Raw genomic sequence first — 20,503 nt, forward strand, 5'->3', positions numbered from 1 at the left:
GCCTAAATTGCTAGTGGTGTGAAACATGACATGTGCAATATCGAGTGCCTCCAGAGCTCATGCAAAAGTAGATGTAGATGATCTGTAGGTGATGTTTTAGTGGCCTTCCGGGTGCAGGCTGTAAGTACTTAAGTACGTAGCTGCGAGTGGCATGACTTTCCCCGCAGTATGCAAGACGGCCTAGCCCATTAACCCTGTCTTCTACTGGTTGGAACCGCTTATCTAAATATGTATCTTCCCTGCTACGCATCAGCCCGCGTCACTGATTGCGAGGACTTTTGCTTACAGCTAGCGAATGCTATGTAGGCTTTCCAAGAGTAGTACGATACATGAGGTGAGTATAAAGAGGCTGCAACTGCCACCACGGCGGGCTGCATGTACTTGCATACTAACGAATGATTTATTTGTTGTTCCAGAAGTTGCTGTCCTATGACATTTCTATACTCTTGTCACTAATATTTTGATGCATCGATCGAAACCCCAATGGGGAGCGACCCAGAAAAGATCGACATTAGAGGAGGACATGTAAGTGGCAACGGGGTGCAAATTGTTGCCTATGTACGAGGCGATTTACAGGTACCGAACATTTTCACCCTGAAAGGTTAGTCAATCCACCTCGCTTCCGCCCTGAATAGTTGAAACTTTCACTCTCTCGGGTGCCTGCAGCTGATACGATTGCTTGATAGACGCCGAGGACGAAGAGGCCGTCGCGTGTCGCAACGCACTGTATCTCACTGATCCCGACGTCGACCGCGAGAGCGTGATTAGCGCGAAAGGTACGAGAGTCGCGGGTACGTGTGAGTGGATCACGCAGAACGAGACCTACCGCGCCTGGCTCAAGAGCGATAGCGGCAGAGATAATGATGGAGATGACAACGGCGATACTCGCCTGCTATGGATCTCTGGCGGGCCCGGCAAGGGCAAGACTATGATATCTGTCTTTCTGACAGAGCAGCTAAAGGAACACACAGCGCGCATGGACAATGCAGACCTGGTATTCTTCTTCTGCAGCGCCGAGGACAAGAGACGCAACACAGCAATAGCAGTACTGCGCGGGCTAGTGCACCAGATTATTATTAAGCGTCCACTATTAGTCAAGTACGCGCTGCCGTACTTTAAACCACCAGAGAGGATACAGCAGACGCTATCGTCGTTGGAGACGCTCTGGATTATCTTCAGCAATATCATCACCGACGTTGAGCTTGGGACTGTATTCTGCGTGCTTGATGGACTCGACGAGTGCGAGGACAGCACGCTGAGAGGACTGTTGCCTAGACTCGTAGGCCTACTTGCAAATCCAACGCCATCGTCGACGAATAGTGCGTTCAAGCTAGTGATCCTTAGCCGAGACCTGCCTGGCCTGCGAGGCTGCACGACGAGGGTGAGGATAGATCCTGATAACAATAAGAGAGTGGTTAGCGATATTGAGCTGTTCGTGTCCGCCCGAGTAGAGGAGCTGTCTAGCATCGAGGGCTTCGAGGACAATTTTCGCAAATCTGTACACGACGCCCTTCTCCAACGCACCGAAGGAACATTTCTATGGGTAGGCTTCGCAATGTACGAGCTGTCGCAGAAGCAGACATGCATTGAGATTTGGGAGACGCTTGAGGATCTGCCAAGCGGCCTTCCGGCGATATACAGTCGTATGCTGCTGCGAATCCCAGCAAAGCAGAGGACACTAAGCCGGGCAATCCTGCAGTGGGTGACTGTGGCTGCTCGCCCTCTGCGGCTGGACGAGCTAGCGGCGGCAGTAGGCATCCAGGCTACTCCCCAAATGACTGTGGAACAAGTAGCACGCGACGCTGTTGCTCTGTGTGGACCTCTACTAAGGACATGGGGTCAGACTATCAGCCTCGTCCACCAGTCAGCGCGAGACTACCTACTGCGCATAGAGTGCGATAGTGATGCAGTACTTGAGATGTTTCGATTCAACTTAGAAAGTGCGCACCTAGAGCTAGCAAAAAAGTGTCTTGACTGTATTTCGCAAAGCGACTTACGAGACAGAATTCCCAATCTAGGCGCTATGCTAGATTCTCAAGTGTCTCCGCTGTTGCGATATGCAACGCTCTATTGGCCTAAGCACGCGAAGAGCTGTTATGCACTAGCAGCAAAGCTCTTGAATTTCTCTGAATTTTTCCTTCAAAGAGTATCTCCTTTGCGCGATCATTGGTGGAGGACTTATTCTAGGAGGATAAGAGGATATGAAGATGAGGTACCACCATTATTGCACATAGCATGCGCTTTGGAAATTGCACCATGGGTAGAAGCGGTGCTGGCTAAATTCAGGTGGACACCTATGCACTGCTGGTGGGTGAACCGGAAGGACAGTTATGGGAAGACGGCATTACACTGTGCAGCTTCTGAAGGAAAAGAGGCAATGGTGCGGCTGCTGGTGGACAGAGGAGCGGACCTCAAGGCGAAGGACAACTATGGGAATCCGATGCTACACTCGGTAGCTCGGGCAAAGAACAAGTCGATGATGCAGCTACTAATAGATAAAGGAGCGGACCTCGAGGCGAGGGACAAGTATGGGATGACGGTGCTGCACTGGGTAGCTCAGGCAGGGAACGAGGCGATGGTGCAGTTATTGATAGATAATGGGGCGAATGTTAACGCGACAGACAAGTATGGGACAACAGTACTGAAATGGGTAGTCAAGGGAAGTCACGGGAGGGTAGAGCAGCTGCTATTAGATGCAGGAGCGGAGCCCAGGGCGTAGGATAGGCAAGGGAGAATAGCACTTTAGCCAATACTTTCTAGAGAAAAAACTAAAATATAGTGTGATGAAGCTACCTACCGTCACGCTGTTATATATATCTCTGCTACTATCTTTGATGATATATCCTATAGTATACATTTCTATTTAGCATTACAATATCCAAACCCAGCTCTTAGTGAGCTTTTAGCTTTTTAGAATGTTAGTAGTACCTTCGTGGTAGCTACTTCTAACTAGAAAAAGATTATATAAAGAGAAGTAGAGACCTCTGTAGGCTAAGCGTTTTGTATGATGCGTGGACTAGAAGCCAATTGTGTAAGTGAGTGTATAGTGAGTTGCTTGCGTGAAGCGTTGTCTTGTCATATTTACTCTTGTGTATCTCTTCGGAGGGGGGAGGGGAAGGGCCATGATTACCTGTTGGCGTTTAGCATCTAATGTGTGCATGTTTTCTCGCGAGCTAAGAGCGCGTTGAGATACAGCGTAAAGGGACTGAATTAAGTGTAACATATTTGGTAGTTAGGTCTGAGTAGAGTTTGCAAGGGATAAATCAAGGTGAATTCCTATGGTTTTTGTTCAGCGTTTGGTAGGAGGTATACGTGTTATATATGTGACTATGACTCCTGTGGCATAAGATGTATTGACACGACATTTTGTTTAAAGTTACCCTTCCTCAAGGTCCAATATCAGAGTACAAGTGTAATTACTGTCGCTAGCGAATTTGGCCTCTGCCCTGCACACTCAGCTGGCCACTTTTACCTCTATACCCATTGGTCGCATCTCACGTGATTTAGCGGGGGGTGGCTGCCAAATGTCCAGGCAGAAGCGATGGAACGACTTTGTTAGGTTCACCAGACTCCCCACCAGGACTATCCAACATGCACACAGTTCACATTTTAGAGCACAATGTCTGCTTTCCCGTCTCCTGATTGTTATCGCGAACCTTTGTCGTCAGCCAGCATTCGCTTACTTCGTCTACTTCCTAGTGAAGACGAGACGGCCCCCATTCAATGTGAGCTCTTCCACTACTCTCTGCAGGAACCAAGCAGACGAGCGCATCTATACGAGGCTTTGTCCTACATATAGAATCGTTCAGGAAATCCTCAGTCTATCTTCATACTGGAACACAATTCTACAAGCAGAAATAACCTACCCATCACCAAAAACCTCCACGCGGCGTTGACACGCCTACAATACCCCTTTTTAAACGAATTATACAGATTAACGCTGTTTACATTAACTAAAACGATAACTAAGAGAAATAATAGTAGATTGCGCAATAATAATTCCGATAGATAGATGAATTGGTTCAGGGATGTTGAATTGGTTCAGGGATCGATTGATTGAAGAATCCGGGTGTGGTGCCGAACACCCAGATTCTATCACAGTTGAGCTGATTAGCTTAGATCTCCAACAGAAAAAATCTCTAATAATCTTAGTAAAGCTAATATATTACCTAGCTATAGCGTTCTATAGGAAGAACTCTTATATTAACTAAGTATCTACTTGTCAGATTGTGATGGGTTATCAAAGATGGGAGTAAACTGTGATGGATTATTGATTCGGTTGATTGATCTGATCTGATCTGATCTGATCTGTTGTTCTTGTTTTTTTATGTGTCTGATCTGATCCGCGCTGATCCGCTGAGTATGATCGAGGTGGATCGTGCGTGCTCACTAATCCAACTGATCCACAGAGTCCGAGTGCTCCGATTCGCACCCGGATTTCGTCCACCACCCAATATATACCCATATTCTGACACTACTAGGTAAAGAGATATCTATAAAAGTTAGGGGAGTTAATTAGAAGATTATAGTAATTAAAAGTAAGGGCTATATTCTTAGTAGAGTGTTATTGGAATATAATAACACTATTTACAATACGAGAGAAAGTATAGATATTATTATTAAGAATCGAAAGAGGAGCGCTCGTTTAACTCTTCTAGGATTAGTTAGTAAGATCCGTTTAAGAAAGAGATATAATTTGCCTTCTCTAAGAAGCTCTAAACCTACCGATTATCTAGGATTTGTAACGATGTTACAACTTCGCCAAGTATCGGACCAATCCCAGTGCCGGATCGGAGGTAGTATTCGCTGCCCTCTTCATCAACCACTCGTTGTGAGGTCGGATCCGATTCGGATCCTACTAAGATAAGTATATAAGGAGACACTCCCTGTAGCTAGCTCTGTAGACTTTTAATATCCTTTTGTACAAGGCCTATAGGTGCTATTCGAATCAAGGCTCGTTTGATGTCCCACGCACTCCCATATGCCTCTGAGTGACACTACTGCCGATACTGATCCGAGTAGTCTTGCCTGCGCCGTTATAGGATTGCTATAATTATTTCGAAGTTATTGCGATTATAACTAGGCCTTTAGAGAAAGCTCTAATATTAGATAAACATATCAATGGGCTAAAACTTTTACAATTAGGAATATAGTTTATCTACGATCTTACACCTACCTAGGACTAGAAAACCCCTTTAGAGAGACTGTAATACTTAAAAGGATACGATCGGATGCTAAGATATTCGACAGAACTTGAAGGCTCTTTAGAAAAGACGACTAGAATATAGAATATTGCACAAGTATTGAGATATATAGGAGAGTCTAAAAAGGCGTGAAAAAACTTTAAGAGGCAGTCTAGGGCTATGAGACAGCATTTGAGATACAGTATCTATACATATTAGAAGATAGATATGATATAACACCGCTATTATGGGCTGCAGAAAACGGGCATGATGCTATAGTATACCTACTACTTGCAAAAGATCGCTTCGATCTGAACTTGAAGAATAGTTGATTGGGATCGCACGCCACTATTGTGGGCCGCTGAGAGAGGGCACGATGGTGTGGTCAAGTTAATATTTCAGACAAGTAAGGTTGATGTGAACTGTAAGGTCAGGTGGTCCGGTCGGACGCCGCTCTCTTTGGCAGCTGAGAAAGGGCATAAGGCCGTATTTCAGCTACTCCTTGAGATAGACAAGGTCGAGATTGATTCAGAGGATGATTCTGGTCAGAAACCGCTCTCATGGGCAGCCAAGGGAGGGCACGATGATGTGGTTAAGCTACTACTTGAAACAGACAAGGCCAAGGTTGAATCAGATGACAAATGATTCCTTCTGCCGCCACTATGGTATGCAACCGAGGGAGGGCACAAGGCTGTGGTCAAGCTGCTTCAATGAAGCATTAAATAGCTTATCTCATCATCGCTCACCTGTCTACTACCTAACTACGTACCTTCACTTAGGAAACTATTGCTTTGGAATGCTCTCCGAAGTTCGAAATTAATCCTAATGTTGACAGGAAAGTTGGTCGTCCAATCAATGCTAATACTAGTACTTGCAGTGGGCGGGACCAAGTCGCTGTAGATATGCTATTGATATTATCCATCGCGGCCCAATCTCAAAATATATACAGTACAGTAGCTTTGATTGTCGTTCGACCACGTTCTCCTTGTAGATTGTCTCATAGCCACTCCTGCCAAATTATATTGTGGTGGAACATCACGTGATCAGTCTGTGGATATATATCAGGATTTCTTTACAGAGTAGATGGACTACTTTCTTCGCACGACGTAATACAACGATTGAATTCCAGTTCTTTTATACTAGCTCGATTGCGGGTCGTCCTCGGTCTTCTGGGCTCGATCTTGTATTACCACAATATAAGATATGTTTGCGCTACAAAGTGCACGCGGAAGGCGATCTCGCTAACGAATATAATGGAAAACGAGCATACTACTGAGGTAGAACCTTCGATCGCGTGCTAGGTCTTAGCGTGGTCCTATTCAGCTGGCGCGCGCATTGGATTCCGTCAGCCAAGGCAGCCAAGTACGCTGATCACGTGAGATTGGTTATATCCAGCTGGAACGTTAGGTCCGGGCTACTACCACTTCGTACTTTGAACCCCAGCATCACCCATTAACAACCAACCGTCCACCATGGAGCATGGCAGTACTATGGCCGTGGCATATACGCCTTGTGTTGAGTTGCAGCGCATGCCACATGCAGCATATATACGGCGACCGGGTGAAGACTGGGCGGGCATAACGAACCCAAAGGAACGCAAGAGGCTCCAGAACAGACTGAACAAACGCGTTTGTGAGTGACACCCAACCCCAGATGTACAACTCTGGTTTACCTGCTCAACCCAAGTCTAATGCTCGGCTTTTGTATCTGCGTACAGCAAGGCAGCGGAAAAAGCGGAAAACAAGTCATGATGAAGACGACTCGTCGGATGCCGCGTCCCGCGCGGCTAGTACGACGCCCGACACCACCGTCTCGGACACTTGGACTTTGTTGTGCAGCAGCAGCAGAAGTAACAGCACTACCAGAATTGTGCCCTCGACATTCAGCCACTGCTCGGAAGAGGATGCGGCCCGGGAGCGCGCAGTGCTCGAGCAGTTTGCCGAGCAGGCGCTAAGAAGTTACATGACGGGCGACCCGTGTGCGGACCACAAACTCCGGCTAATTCAGTTCAATATCATCAATGGTCTCACCCGCAACGCTGCCGTGCTGGGTTACCAGTTCGACTGGCTCGTGTGCGCCGCCGTCTCGCCGTTTGGACGTGACGGTCCAATACGCGATGCCAGGTCTGTGACGCCGCCGCTGGAAAGTGGTACCGTACCGAGTAATCTGGTACCGACCGTGGTACAGTTATCGATCAGGCACCACCCGTGGCTCGACCTGTTCCCCCTCCCTCGCATGCGAGACAACTTGCTGCTGGCGACCAAAAATTTTCTATCGCCAGAAGAAGAGCAAGAGTTATTTGACGACATCATGGATTCGGGGCGAGGCAAGCACGAGTGGACGGGCCTCGTGGTCTGGGGTGAGCCGTGGGATCCACAGAATTGGGAAGTTAGCAAGCCGTTTTTGGAAAGATGGGCCTGGCTTATGATCGGCTGTCCGGAAATTCTCGAGTCGACTAATCGATGGCGTCGTTTGAGAGGGGAGAAGCCGTTGTCAACGCCCGGGTTTATAGTTGAGGAGGTGGAAGATGGGGATTAAAACGGCGGAACAAGATATTAAGTAAGAGTGTTTCACTAGGAGGGCGCAGGAGGTATGTATGAATGATTGTTTTCACGTTTGTTCTGGGAAGGCGGATTCGTCAGTATTTATTACGAATAATTAGTTTAATTGTCTGAAAGTTAATGGGCAGTCTTATGAGTGTAACAGTTGGAAATTATCGAATCACACCAACCGACGAGCAACATCACATCTCCCCTTTCAGCACAGGACTCCAATCTTCACTTCGGAAGTAATCTTCTAAAGATGTTGTCTTGATACCCAGCTCTGCCGGCGTCTTGACCTTGGGGTTTCCGCCTGCATACCCATATTCTGCAAAAAACCGGAAGTCGTCGAGGACAGTCTTGTCGAAGCCCTCTGGAAGGTACTTGACATACTCTTCCTCGTCGACATCTCTCACTGTCGCTGTTACTCCCTGCGTACGAGCCCAGAGAGCTGCGTAATCCTCCTTGGAAATGATTTGGCTGGCACCCAGGACGTCTGTGCCGGGTGGGTGGTGGAGAACCAGGGCTTCGACAAACGCACCAGTATCACGAGACGCGACAACCTCTGGGTTTTCTATGTGTGGGCCGTCGCATTTGAGACGGACATATTCAAAAGTGCCATCCGGTTTCTTGTGCGGCCTGAATGCGGGAATTTCCCTCCATGTCTCCTGGAAGATTCCCATGTTGACGGTACTAAGGCGGGCACGTAGTTCCGGAAGCTTGTCTCGGATGTGCTGCTCAGCTGCGGCTTTTGAGTCAAACTCGTACGAGTGCTTGTACTTGCCGCCGCTGATCTGCTTCACCGGCGCCAAGGTGGAAAAGACATATCTCTCGAGGGTAGAAAGGACATTGGGGTCGCTAGCGGCTGTTGCCAGGTTCATGCCCTGTAGCGTCTCCAGGTGACCGGCGTATTCCTCGAGTGACAGGCCGGCCTTAGCTGCCTCGCTCTGAAGGGTCTTGTCCCCGGCCACGCGCGAGTAACAGCCGGCCCAATCTGTGACGGCAAAGATGGCGTGAGCACCTTGGAAAGCAGCCCTGAGGGATTCCAAGTCATCGTGATCTCCTTTAACGATTTCGACACCCTTGTTGGCCCATTCCTTGGCTTTTGGGGAACTAGGGTTGCGTGTGAGTCCGCGTATGCACCAGTCGGTGTGGGAGAGAAATCGACGGGCTACAGAACTACCCTGAGCCGCGTAACGTTAGTGTGTTTACGAGCTGCGACGTGTGTACTACGACATACGCACCTGTGTTCCAGTAATGCCCAGGATAGTGATGAGTTTTTTGGCCATGATGTGGTGTTCTGATGTTGCACAGGGAAGCTGGAGAAGGTTCAAGATCGACGAAGTGTCCTTTTTCTCAACGAGAGGCCCTCCGTTTATGTGTTGACTGAATAAACGTTGTAGTGAGAGTATGCGACAAGCTTGGCGGTTCCTAACGAATTGTTTGACTGGCCCAGATCTGGAAGGCTTAGGCTATGGCAAACGTCCAGGAAGCTCTTTGTTGTTGCAGAGCTACCTGGGCAACTACTATCTGGGTCTAGTGCTACGAAATTAAGCTGAAATAGGAAGTCATTTGTCCAGGCGTGAATGAATGGTAGCGCATGATTAGCCAGGTAAGCGACACGTGATGCTGCAGGTCGCTGACATCTAGTCGGCATTATTTCGCAATCACGCTATGGCAATGCAACTGGACGACACTGGCTCCACTTTACCTTACACAGGCATTTCCAAATACCGCACATCATCCGACACTGTTACAAAACACCTAAATGACGTGATGTGCGTTGAATTACAACTACCCGGGCGATGCACCTGGCTGACAGTGTGCGGACAAGGCCCCCAATGCCAAACTCGCCGCTTACGTCAACTGACATTCGACATGCGTGTAATATACCTAATACGCATTGGCATCCCCCGGCACGGTGACATGGCCCGACCCGGAGTGCGCTAGGGGCCCGTACCGTGCGACGAGCCTCCTGTCCGGGGGAACATGGCAGAATCATCTAGTAGTTTGGGGTGGAAGCGGTTGGGATAATAAGAGAAGGGGGGGCCTTGCAGATTTCCCCTCACTAATCCCCTCAGCCACGAGCCTCAACCACATTCCTCAACCCCATGCTCCGTAAACGGCAATTTACCAACGTTTTGATGTAGTGCCGTCGCAAGTCGATCCGACTGGACCTGCCCAGCCAGGAAAGTTGTCTTTATTTTTTTTAGAACCAGATGCGACCGTCTCGAGCACCAACCATAGATCTCATATATAGTAGCATCACCCCATGGTCTAAGCCTGAAAACAACCCCTACTCAGTTCATATGGGAGTAACTCAACAAAAACCCTGTGTCTGACTCGGGTCTATTATGTGTTCATTAACAAGGCTGCAGACATACCTGTCCCCTCACGCCAGGCGCAGGGAAGCCTTGCATACCTCTGTGCACTTGATGTCTCGATCTCCCTATATAAGCTCGATGAGAGCATGCTGGCCCGATTTGTCCAATGTTAACTTACGCGCTTCTAGCCCACAATAGTTCCGCAGGAACCTATACATTCCTTGATTTCCAGCACGTTCCGTTGCAGAACAGCAACACCCTGAGCTGGTTTTTACTCGCCAAGACGTCTACAGACCCTGTATGGTTCTCAGTCAGATACAGCTAACCGCGACTTTTCCCTTTACTGTATGACGAACACTGGCACATTAAGAGGCGTTTTTCTTGGCAATCGCCGATCGGAGAAGTTCGCCTACGTAGCCCCAACGGCCCGCTATTCATCCCTACAAGCGCCTTGTGTACCGAGTATTCCACCGGGCATGAGCCGCAACTTTCGATTGTATATCCAAAGTACCAAGAGGAACATAATCATATCGTTCTTACTAGTGACACGATTGGTACCTTTTACGACCAGCAGACTTGGAGTGATGATACCAGCACTTTAAGGCCTCCAACGCATGTAGAATTACATCACAGCATCCTATGCTACAAACTCAACATTAAGATATTGCAACGTCATTGCACTTCGTGTTTCACAACCCATATGTCGTGACTGCTTGGCGATCTGTACGGCATCGGAATCTACACTGCGCAATATACGCACTCGATCAAGCCATTGGCGTCCGAGATCGAGATGGCCTCGATCAAGCAAGCGACAAGCCTTTCTGCATGTGAATGCCCATCGTCAGCGGAGTTTTCCTTTGCCTCTCCGCGACGCACCCTCAGCAACCGTTTACCGGGACGGGCACTAGCAGCCGTTACACGGCATGATCCTTTCCAGTGAGGAGGTAACGGACAAACAATGCCCCATTGTTACACGGAATCCACCGCTTAGCAACGTGATACTCACACACAATTCTGCACAAACAAAGAGAAGTTTTTTCCAAAAGATTCCATCGGGAACCAAAGAAATAGCAATGATTGGTCCTCCACGAAGACTACACGTGTGGCTTGCATCCCATCAGTCTGATAATCATTTTCCTAAACTTCTAAAAAAGTCAAAGTGGGTTGAAGGTAAAAAACCAAAAAAACACGCGTAGCTGGAAAAGAACGAGGGTACAATTAAGCTCTTACAGCTTTCGGGGGATAAGACTACAGGGTACCTTGGCAAACGATAGATAGGAGCAATTCGCGCTGCGAGAAAGGGCCGCTTCCGCTGTAAGTCCAACTTGGCAATAGCGTCCCCCAGAACACCAACGCCCATGCCCATGCATCTAGAGGTACAAAGGCTACGAAAGACCCGAAACCGAGTTGCATATTTCAAACTCCAGGCATCTTTATACACTTTTTTTTCTTCTTTTCGTTACGCAAACAAGAACTTGAACCCAACGCAATCTGATCGACGATACCCATCCCTCTCAGAGGTTGCACAACACTCTTGGTCAAACCTGCTCGTCGGGTTAGAGTCCACCCCTCCACAGTCTAAACTCCATCACACCACCCTTTTCCCCATTTTCCCCCACCACCCATGCCGCCGCCAACCGGCATCCGGCTGCGCGATAGCTGCCAATCGTGCGCGGCATCCAAGACCAAATGCTCCAAGGACAAGCCGCAATGCGCTCGGTGCGCCAAGAGAGGTACAAAGTGTGAATACCTCGTCACACAGCGGACAGGCAGGAAGGCCCTGGCGCGGCGAGACAGCGATGCCAAAGAGCAGAGCAGTGATGTCGCCGCCCGACGCAAGAGCTTGAGCCGTTCAATGACGACAGCAACAACCACAACAACAGCATCGTCGTCGTCGACCATGTATGACGCACCGGACATTCACATGTCGGGATGTGTAGAGCTGCAGGACGGAGCAGCAGACATGTACATGATAGAGCCGGGGCTCGAGGCACTCGATGCAGATACTGCTAGCAGCATGCTCCCTGAGATGAGTACAGTCCAAGACGACTACTTCTCGCTCCTCCTCCCAGACGCCAACATGTCTGCACTGGACCAGGTATACGATGCAAGCAGTGTCACAGACGCCGCGGCATCCGACGTGCTAGCCCAACCGCTGCTCGGCACCAGCGGCGGCATGCCTCACGGCACAGCAGCATATGCAGCATACACGCAGGGCAACGACGTAGCAGCGCCTGGACACTCGCCCAAGGACCCGCCGCAGCAGCCCGACCTAGGTATGCTCCTCGATGCAGCATGCTTGCCGGGACAAACCCCAACTGGTGAGCAAACCGCCCTACTGCTCTCCGAGATGCAGACGCCCTACCAAACCGCCATGCACCACGCCGCAGCCTCGCAGCAGCAGCACGAGGGGCTCACAATGGCTCTGCAGCTAATGCAGCACCTCTGCTGCTTGAGCGATACGAGTAGTACTAACTCCATTCCGCTCGTAGGAGGGGGACCCCAGCAGCCGCTCCGCCTCCGCAGTCTCATGGACAAATGCAGCAAAGCCACCGCAACAATCAGCGCCATCTTGCACGGCGACAGCTCCCACGACGCCTACTTCCTCGCAGTCGTCTGCCTCACAATGTCCAAAGTCCTAGACGCATACGTCACTGCGTCCCGTAGCCTCGGTACACCAACCACCGCAGACTACGACAGACGCAAGTCGCGCTCCTCATCCGCATCCTCCTCGTCTCCTTCCGTTCTTTCGTCCCCGACCCGCCCGGATTCTGCGCGTAGTAATCGCAGCAGCGGGAGTGTGTCACCGCCGGTTGTCCTCCAGGGGGACCCTAAGGCGGTTCAACAGTTGCTCGATGAGTTGTATCACGTGCGCGCTTCTATGGATCTTCTCGGCGCGAAGATAGCGGCGGTGGCGCCGGCCTCGTGCAGTGTGTTTGCGAGTAGTTTGTCTTTTTCGGCAGAGACGCTGAATCGGCTTTATGAGGAGCAGAGACGACGGTTGAAGTGTATTTCGCTTTACCTAATCAACAGCCTCAAGGCGTTTTGGGTTGAGGAGGCTTCGTTTTAATGTTTTCTTTTTTCAGTCACTTTTCGAGGCGTTTAAAGATACCTATGGTGTTTTTTGCTTTTTCTTGTAGGATTGAAGCATCAGACCAAAATTGGAGATTAGTGTGCACGAATATGCTGTGGTATCCATGGCCTGGGCACGTGTGGATGCAGGAACAAGGTGGATGTTGTACTACGCGGCCGAGACCAGTGTAAGTAGTCGGGGATTATGTAATCGTGCATTGGACAGAGAATTGAAAAGCTTACGTACGTACTACAGATGTTGTTTGGAAGGAGCGATAAGCCCACGTGATGCAAGTCAAACCATTAAAATCAGCATGTGCACGGTACCTCAAAACGAGAGCATGCATGATAAGCGACTCATTACAGATTCATTCGTGAAATGGTGGTATAATCGTATAGATGGAATAAGGAAATAACCTGAGGAGAGTAACGGTGCGATGCACACAGTGGTAACCTACATATCGTACAAGCTGGTATATGCTGAGTCTGTACAGAGCTACTATACAAGGGATCTATAGGCAAAAGTGCGTCATGAACTATAATGACTTATCTGCAACCTTGGCCGCTTCCAAACGGGAAGCAATGTGAGGTGTAGCAGTTGTCCTAGGAGCCTGGGGTTTCATAAGCTGGCGAAGGACGGCGCGGCGTGGCATGGATATCCTGCTGAAAAGAACGACAGCTCCTGTCAACAAGGCCAGCGCTCCAGCTTGGTGAGCAGACGCTAGCCAGGTGGGAACCATGTAGATGAGAGTGCTGATACCAAGGGTGACCTGCAGCGAGACGAGATGCACCAGGCCCTGAACACCTTTGTGGGCCTCCTTGGGCAACGTGGTACGCACTCCCTTGGAGAAGCGAGTGTAGGCAAAAAGACTCATCACAGCGGTAAAAGTGGTAGTGGCGAGGATACGATGGTCAAGTTGGACCAGGGAAGGGTTTTCCAGCATGTTGCGCCACCAGAGATCGGAGTGGTCTGGGACGTGACTGTAGAAGGGATCAAAGAGCTCCTTCTTGGGTGGGGCAAGACCCAGGCCCATCCAGGGAAATTCGTTGTAGATCAGCCCCGCATCAAGACCAGCGACCAAGGCACCCGACATGGCAGTGGTGAAGACAAGGAGAGTCAGCCCAACAACGGAACCCCTGAATACGCGGAGAACTGGATGTTGTAGCGCCTTGATGGTCTCGACAGCCTTTGCAGGATCTGCAAGCATGCGGTGTTCCTTCAGAATGGAAAGGCCAGTGAGGATCATGGAGCAGTAGACGGCAAAGGCAGTGCCAAGATGGGCAGTCAAGCGGTACTGGGAAACGCGGGGGTGGCTACCAGGTTCGAAAAGGTCGTCCTTGAGGCCACTCTTGACCATCCACCATCCAATAGCACCCTGGAAGCCAATCATGCCGCAGATGCCGAGAAGCTTCCAGGCCATCGAGGGCGTAACTCTGCGGCGGGCAATGAAGTAGGCAGTCGGGAGGACCATGGTGACACCAATGAGACGACCCCAGAGACGATGGGCCCATTCCATAAAGTAGATTTGCTTAAAGTCGGCAAGGTCCATGGAAGAGTTGAGTAGGGCAAACTCGGGCGAGGCCTTGTACTTGTTGAACTCGCTCGCCCATTCTTCCTCACTCATGGGCCATAGCGAGCCGGTGACAGGGCGCCATTCGGTGATGCTCAGCCTGTGCGACTTAGCAGGTGCAATTGACGCAACAAAGTTCATGCCTACCCTGACTCTGTAAGGCGAGTCAGCCCACCAAAGACGACTATGCCGAAGACGCTGGCGGCACTGCCCAATAGCCAGTATGCGACGCTCTTGGATGTCGTCTTGGGGAAGCTGCTCGACTTTCCCTCTGCTGCAGCTGCAGCTTCAGCAAGCGAGACAGTACTCGCATTCGATGCCTGAATGGCGGCGCTGCTACGAAGTGGCTGGGTGGACTTCCATCTCACCGATTGCAAGACAGACGGGCGGGTCGAACGAGTAGATGTGGGGACGGCGGAGCGAATTGGCGAATTGAGGCACTGTCTGCAGGAAAACAGTCGGCGTGAAAGACGGGGAGCAGCAATGCGCAGCTGCGGGAGAGCCTGGAATATGGAAGTCATTGTGGGCGACAGACAATGGGCAACTCACACGAGAGGAGAAGAAGTAGAAGAAGAAGAGAAGGTCGTCATGTCATCGACTACGGATTTTCGGCGGTACCAGGGTCCGGAAGCGGCGCCAAGCATTGGACCCCTGCATGCGGCGTTGACAGACGGAAGGCGCGACCCACTCTGCACCGTCGCAACTGCATCACCGGACCCTAGCCAGCGAAGATCGCCGTTTGCCAGCACTCGCCAGCGGATGCGTGATGTGCCTAGTCTGTGTTATGGCCCCGTGACTTGTCCTCTCCTCCCCGCTGCCCTCGCTGTAAATCTGTCGTGACTCTTCTTTTTCTTTTTCTTCCTCGAGCATCCTAGACACTGTTACTGTGTCAGACGCCGCGTGTTGCTGCGACTACCCCGCCTGTTCTTCACCGCGTGTCCGGCCGCCAAAGCCTCGCCAACCAATGTGCTCCATATATAACCTGTAGCAGACCTAGAATGGATAACGCCCACCAGCCGCCTGCCGGCCAAGGGAGCACCATCCACAATCATGACGCCCAAACCCTCCTTGATGGCTCGGTGCGCACGTCCGGCGACACTGAGGGTACAGACAATGGCTCAGGCTTACGTAGCACTCCACCCACCAGCCTCTTTTCGCCCCATATAACTTCAGTCCCTCCTTCTGAACCATCTGCCTCAGTCGGTGAAGGCTCAAGACCCCGTGCAACCCACAGGAGGATTCTCAGCCACTCCAGCTCCATGCCCTCCCTCGCAAACCACCCCAGCATGCCAAAGCGACCGGCAAGGCCACTGGCCCCGGAGGAACGCCCGCCCATAGTTCAACTGCAGACAGAAATTGAGCAGGCACAAAAGAGTGCCGATGATCCAAACACGCCCCTCGAGGACTCGGGCAAAAGACGCACCACCCTGGATCTCATGCGTTCAGAGCATGCTTTTCGTACAGAAATAAGTACCCTCTTCAGCGAAAGCGCTGGGGGCTCAGCCTCACGTGCTCCATCCTACAATAACGCAACAGGTCCTCTGTATCTGCGAGGTAATGCCCTTCTATATCTGCTGCAGTGTGAAACTAATCTTGGCAGCCTCCGGCGAAGCAATCCCCCTTCCAGACCATCTCTATTCCCGTGGACTGCTTGAAGGCCGCCATTCAGACATTACCGTCATAGCCTTTGGCCAGCGCTACTCTCTGCATCGCTTGATCCTCGACCGCGCACCATTCTTCACCACTGCCCTTTCTGAGCCATGGCTCGAAAGCCAGTCCAAAGAAGTCACTCTGCACCCCGAAGAGATTGACTCTAGCATCACCCAAGCAGCCTTTGAGCTTGCCATACGGAAGCTTTACGGCGTCGACATCTCGAAAGACATGGATGCTGAAGCTGTCGGTCTTTTTGCAACAGGATGTTGGCTGGAGATGCAGGACCTCATAGATTCGGCCATTGAGTCCATCTTGCGTCAGATGGCCCCTGAAACGCTTGCCTACCTCATCCGGCTCGTCACCTCCAATTACTACGGCCGCTCCGGCGATCGTATCCTCGAGTCGGCCAAGGCCATGCTGAGTAGAAACGGTTGGGAGATGCCACTTAAGTACTGGGACGATATGCCGGGTGATATTATTCGCGAGCTGGTGGGCTCTGACGGCTTCTTTGTAGACAGCGAGTGGGATCGATGGGTGCTCGCAAAGCGCCTCCTTGATCGCCGACTGCGACTGGCGGCTATTGATGCTGGATTGGTTCAGCGAGGGCAGAAACCTGTGCCGCAAGCGCCCAACTCCCTACGCTTCATGGCTGTTCGTTTCGACGGCGTCTATCGGCAGAATGCCCTAACCGCCGCTCACTCATCATCCGACGCCCACGCCGAATGGCTAGCGTTGTACACATTACCCGACATTGAACGCATACTTGTGCTGCTGGACGAAGGCATTCATTACATCCACATGGAATTTGAACAGCTTGAGTTCATCAAGAGTGCTCGCGATGTCTTTGGTCTCCCTGTCATGCCTGACAGCGTGATTTCTAGCTCGCTCTGGCAGCAGCTGGCCCTTCGTCAAAGGGTGCTCAACACGGATGAAAACGCGCAGGAACTAGGCCTATCGCAGTCGCTCCCTGGTCCCGAAGCATTCAATGTGGCTACCAAGAGTGGGAGCGAGTTGACCTCAAAGGGCCAACAAGTAGAGAACGCAGCCGATAGTGGTCTAATAATTGGGTCGGATAGCTGGGACGGAAACGGAAAGCCACGCAAGTTTTGGATCCCAAGCTCAGACTGCAACATTGTACTCGGTAATGGAGCCGAACCTGTTGTTACAACGTCGAGCTCTTTCCAACGCCATGCCTCGCGCCTGTCGGCCACCCTACAGCCCGAAGATGCTCAATGGGCAACAGACTTTGCATCAACTCCAGCAACGCTGACTAACCCAAATACACGCATGGACTTTGCACGACGCCCGATATCTGCCGGCGGTGGAAACGCTGGACAGCCAAGGCCGATTGCTTACACTGAGTTCCCTCCTTTCCGTTTCTCCGCCGAGTTCCCCAATCCGCGTTTTCTCAAGGAGAAGAAGCGAGTATACTCGCGTACGGTATCATACGCTGGATCTCTCTGGAACATTTATATCCAAAAGGTCCGCTCTGCAAAGAATGTGCAACTTGGTGTATACCTCCATCGTGCAAAGGAGCGTGAGGTAGATGAGACTGTCCAAGCCAGTGTTCTCAGCCAGCAAAATGATGGTACCGTTGACGAACGAATCGGACGTTTGGAAAGGGAAATGCTCATGCGCAGCGATCCACGCGACCGGAGACGCAGCACCCGTGTTCCCTTTGTAGACTCAACCGCCGAGGACGACACTTCTGGCAGCGGCGGCGACCCCGACCCAACACTCGGTTCTCCAGGTCTCCACGGCTCCATCTTCTCCGGCAACACGCTCAGCTCGCGACGCGGCAACATGTCGCGCATCCCCTCGCGCGGCCTCCCCCAATGGGGCTTTCATAACATGAACACCTCCCTCCCCCAATCCAGCGACTCAACCGACTCCCCCTCCTGCGCCCACGCCCCCTACTCCCCCTCGGAACACGAATCCGACACCTCAGACTCCGACCAAGATTCTGACACAGCAGCCTACACAAACCCCTCCCTCTTATCCCGCTCCCAGCGCAAAACCCGCTCCTTGATCCCCGCTCTACCCCCTTACGTCGACGCCCGCCCCACTATCAAAACATATTTTAAAATTTATAGCCCTTCGAAGGGGGGCAGAATGTTGAGTATATACGAGAGTGCGCCTGATCGGTTCAATTTTAGTCAGAGTTGGGGGTGGAAGAGTAGTACGCTTATGCTGGATGAGATTACGCTTAGTGGGGAGGCGGAGGATGCGCTTGGGGGTGGCATAAATCCACCGCCGGTAGTCAAGAAGACGGATGGGAAGTTGCGGTTTATGGTTGTTATTGGCAATCTATGATTTCTTGATGCTTTCTTTCGTTCGTTCGCTTTTGTGAGGGTGGATGGAAATGGGGAGGGGGGAGGTGGGGATGGAGGAAGGTGTTTTTTTTCAACGAGGATGGATATGGTTAGATATATGGTGATACCCGTATGTGTCCTTTTTTCTTGGGAGATTATGGCGTTTTCTCTTTCTTGTCTTTTGATCAGGGCTATTAGATTGATATTGTTCTCACGAACCCTTATCTCCCACTAAGTTTTATACGTAGCTACGCCTTGAATCGTACACCCTTTTTATCCATCTGTCCCCCCTGTTTTTCCTTACATCCTACTTGCTCTCTCTCTCTCTCTCTCTTCAAGTGAAACCTCCCCTGCTTAACCCTGATGCCTATTTCCGACCACCATAGTTCTTCCTGATGCCATACCGCTCCTTTATCTTCTTCTCATCCTGCTCCGCGAATGAACTAGCCACATCACTCATCTCCTCGCTCGCTTTGTATTCCCTTTTCAGGTCGATACGTATCATAAACCGAAAACAGCAACCCGGGCGAGAGCACCGAGGGGCGTTGCTGAGCGACAGTCTCACGACGGGCGTTTTCCGTAGCGCGAGCGAGGGCGTAGGGATCGAGGTTTTGCGCTTCGTTCTGAGTTGCCGATTCTATCTTGCTGGGTCGGTCTTGTTGCGCGTCTCGGACTGCGGATTTGGCGGCTGATTTGCGGATACGCGAGATGTAGTCTTGGAAGCTTGTATCTGTTGCTTTGGTTAGATTGCCTTTTGGTTGTTTGGAAATCCGGTGGCGGTTGTGCTCGTGTTTGGGAGCAAATGGATGAGGGTTTTCTTTCTTGGAGGTTCGACGCGGCGAGATGGTTAGAGGTGGGACTTCCTCCATGCTGGTACGGTTGAAGTCAGACGCTTTAGGAGACTGATCAATGTTCGTTGGAATAGCGGTTCTCTGTACTTCGGTCAGATCTTGATTCATAAACTGTTCATCAGCTAGCGGGTAAGCAGTCGCAGTGTGCTCTGAAGCTTCGCGGTGCTTTGGCATAGTAGTTGAATGGCGTGGTGGTAAGTCCCAACGATTGCGTTTGCTGAATTTGTTCGCCGGCGGCATTGGTGCTGGGGGCGGCATTTCAGGTTCAGTCTTGGTGGCATCGTGAACAACGAATTTGTCGACAAACCTCGGTTCGACGATCTCTATGCCACAATCCATCTTCTCAAACTGCTGCGTTGCCCACATTCCATAGCCTCTAAATCCTTCGTTCATATATTCTGATGTTGAGTTCATAAAGAATGAGTTCTTGTCCTCGGATGGACCTTGATGAAAGTACCCGTAATTCTCCGGTGCCCATGGTTGGTAAGTCTTCACAGGGTTGCCAGACTTTAATGTGGGGATACGTTTCAGATGCTGTTGTTGAAATCAGTCTCTTGTCCAGTGATTTTGGAAAAGCGTGTTACTGTAGAAGCATTTGCATTGACGCGGTCACAAGGATGTGTCCTATTCCACACCACTGCACTTTCATTCCCCGATAACGCAGCAGTCGAACCGATCTCTTCACCGCAGATATTCGGTAGCATAACTCCATGCACATCAATATCAATAGCCTTCCCATCCTCATCGAACTGAATGCGAATGGGCCACTGCTCCGCGTGTACAATCATGTCGTCTTTCTTTTCGCACCAGATTTTGTATCCTGCTGCTTGGGCAACATGGCGCTGTTTGGTGATTAATATTGACGCTTTTACTTTTGCTCGTACAATAGAGATTTTGCGATCAGTAACGCTGAGGGTCTGAAATGGAGCGTCCGAGTACGTCTTTCCTGTTTCTAGAGAGATTGGGGCAGGAAATGGCGCTCCAATGATGGTTATGT

At 50.7% G+C, this 20,503-nt stretch overlaps 8 protein-coding genes across 8 annotated transcripts; 5 read left to right on the forward strand and 3 right to left on the reverse strand.

Annotated features, from left to right (window-relative positions):
• The first annotated feature begins 386 nt into the window (after nucleotides 1-386).
• Nucleotides 387-2,798, forward strand: COCSADRAFT_181604 (uncharacterized protein). Its single transcript, XM_007702091.1, has 2 exons — nucleotides 387-601; nucleotides 687-2,798. The coding sequence occupies exons 1-2, from the start codon at nucleotides 484-486 to the stop codon at nucleotides 2,717-2,719; spliced, it is 2,151 nt and encodes a 716-aa protein (XP_007700281.1). The 5' UTR covers nucleotides 387-483; the 3' UTR covers nucleotides 2,720-2,798.
• A 2,727-nt stretch (nucleotides 2,799-5,525) lies between these two features.
• COCSADRAFT_89856 (uncharacterized protein) lies at nucleotides 5,526-5,828 on the forward strand (the record flags this gene model as incomplete). Its single annotated transcript, XM_007702092.1, has 1 exon — nucleotides 5,526-5,828. A coding segment is annotated over one exon (303 nt), but the record flags the coding sequence as incomplete, so codon positions are not given.
• An 836-nt stretch (nucleotides 5,829-6,664) lies between these two features.
• Nucleotides 6,665-7,442, forward strand: COCSADRAFT_49305 (uncharacterized protein; the record flags this gene model as incomplete). Its single annotated transcript, XM_007701698.1, has 2 exons — nucleotides 6,665-6,815; nucleotides 6,901-7,442. Coding segments are annotated over 2 exons (693 nt in total), but the record flags the coding sequence as incomplete, so codon positions are not given.
• Nucleotides 7,443-7,926: 484 nt separating this feature from the next.
• On the reverse strand, nucleotides 7,927-9,012 carry COCSADRAFT_26668 (uncharacterized protein; the record flags this gene model as incomplete). Its single annotated transcript, XM_007701541.1, has 2 exons — nucleotides 7,927-8,907; nucleotides 8,968-9,012. The coding sequence occupies 2 exons, from the start codon at nucleotides 9,010-9,012 to the stop codon at nucleotides 7,927-7,929; spliced, it is 1,026 nt and encodes a 341-aa protein (XP_007699731.1).
• A 2,247-nt stretch (nucleotides 9,013-11,259) lies between these two features.
• On the reverse strand, nucleotides 11,260-11,565 carry COCSADRAFT_326338 (uncharacterized protein). The gene has a single exon (XM_007702093.1). It carries the CDS (start codon nucleotides 11,458-11,460, stop codon nucleotides 11,296-11,298), a length of 165 nt encoding a protein of 54 aa, XP_007700283.1. The 5' UTR covers nucleotides 11,461-11,565; the 3' UTR covers nucleotides 11,260-11,295.
• An 85-nt stretch (nucleotides 11,566-11,650) lies between these two features.
• COCSADRAFT_37103 (uncharacterized protein) lies at nucleotides 11,651-13,456 on the forward strand. The gene has a single exon (XM_007701681.1). The coding sequence runs from the start codon at nucleotides 11,672-11,674 to the stop codon at nucleotides 13,115-13,117; it is 1,446 nt and encodes a 481-aa protein (XP_007699871.1). The 5' UTR covers nucleotides 11,651-11,671; the 3' UTR covers nucleotides 13,118-13,456.
• On the reverse strand, nucleotides 13,440-15,251 carry COCSADRAFT_143151 (uncharacterized protein). The gene is made up of 2 exons (XM_007702094.1): nucleotides 14,838-15,251; nucleotides 13,440-14,790 (listed from the first exon to the last, which is right to left on the reverse strand). Exons 1-2 carry the CDS (start codon nucleotides 15,209-15,211, stop codon nucleotides 13,656-13,658), a joined length of 1,509 nt encoding a protein of 502 aa, XP_007700284.1. The 5' UTR covers nucleotides 15,212-15,251; the 3' UTR covers nucleotides 13,440-13,655.
• A 274-nt stretch (nucleotides 15,252-15,525) lies between these two features.
• Nucleotides 15,526-18,925, forward strand: COCSADRAFT_199905 (uncharacterized protein). Its single transcript, XM_007702095.1, has 2 exons — nucleotides 15,526-16,244; nucleotides 16,291-18,925. Exons 1-2 carry the CDS (start codon nucleotides 15,689-15,691, stop codon nucleotides 18,654-18,656), a joined length of 2,922 nt encoding a protein of 973 aa, XP_007700285.1. The 5' UTR covers nucleotides 15,526-15,688; the 3' UTR covers nucleotides 18,657-18,925.
• Nucleotides 18,926-20,503: the final 1,578 nt, after the last annotated feature.

Source organism: Bipolaris sorokiniana (assembly GCF_000338995.1).
Source record: "Bipolaris sorokiniana ND90Pr unplaced genomic scaffold COCSAscaffold_7, whole genome shotgun sequence".
In the NCBI taxonomy this organism is placed as follows: domain Eukaryota; kingdom Fungi; phylum Ascomycota; class Dothideomycetes; order Pleosporales; family Pleosporaceae; genus Bipolaris; species Bipolaris sorokiniana.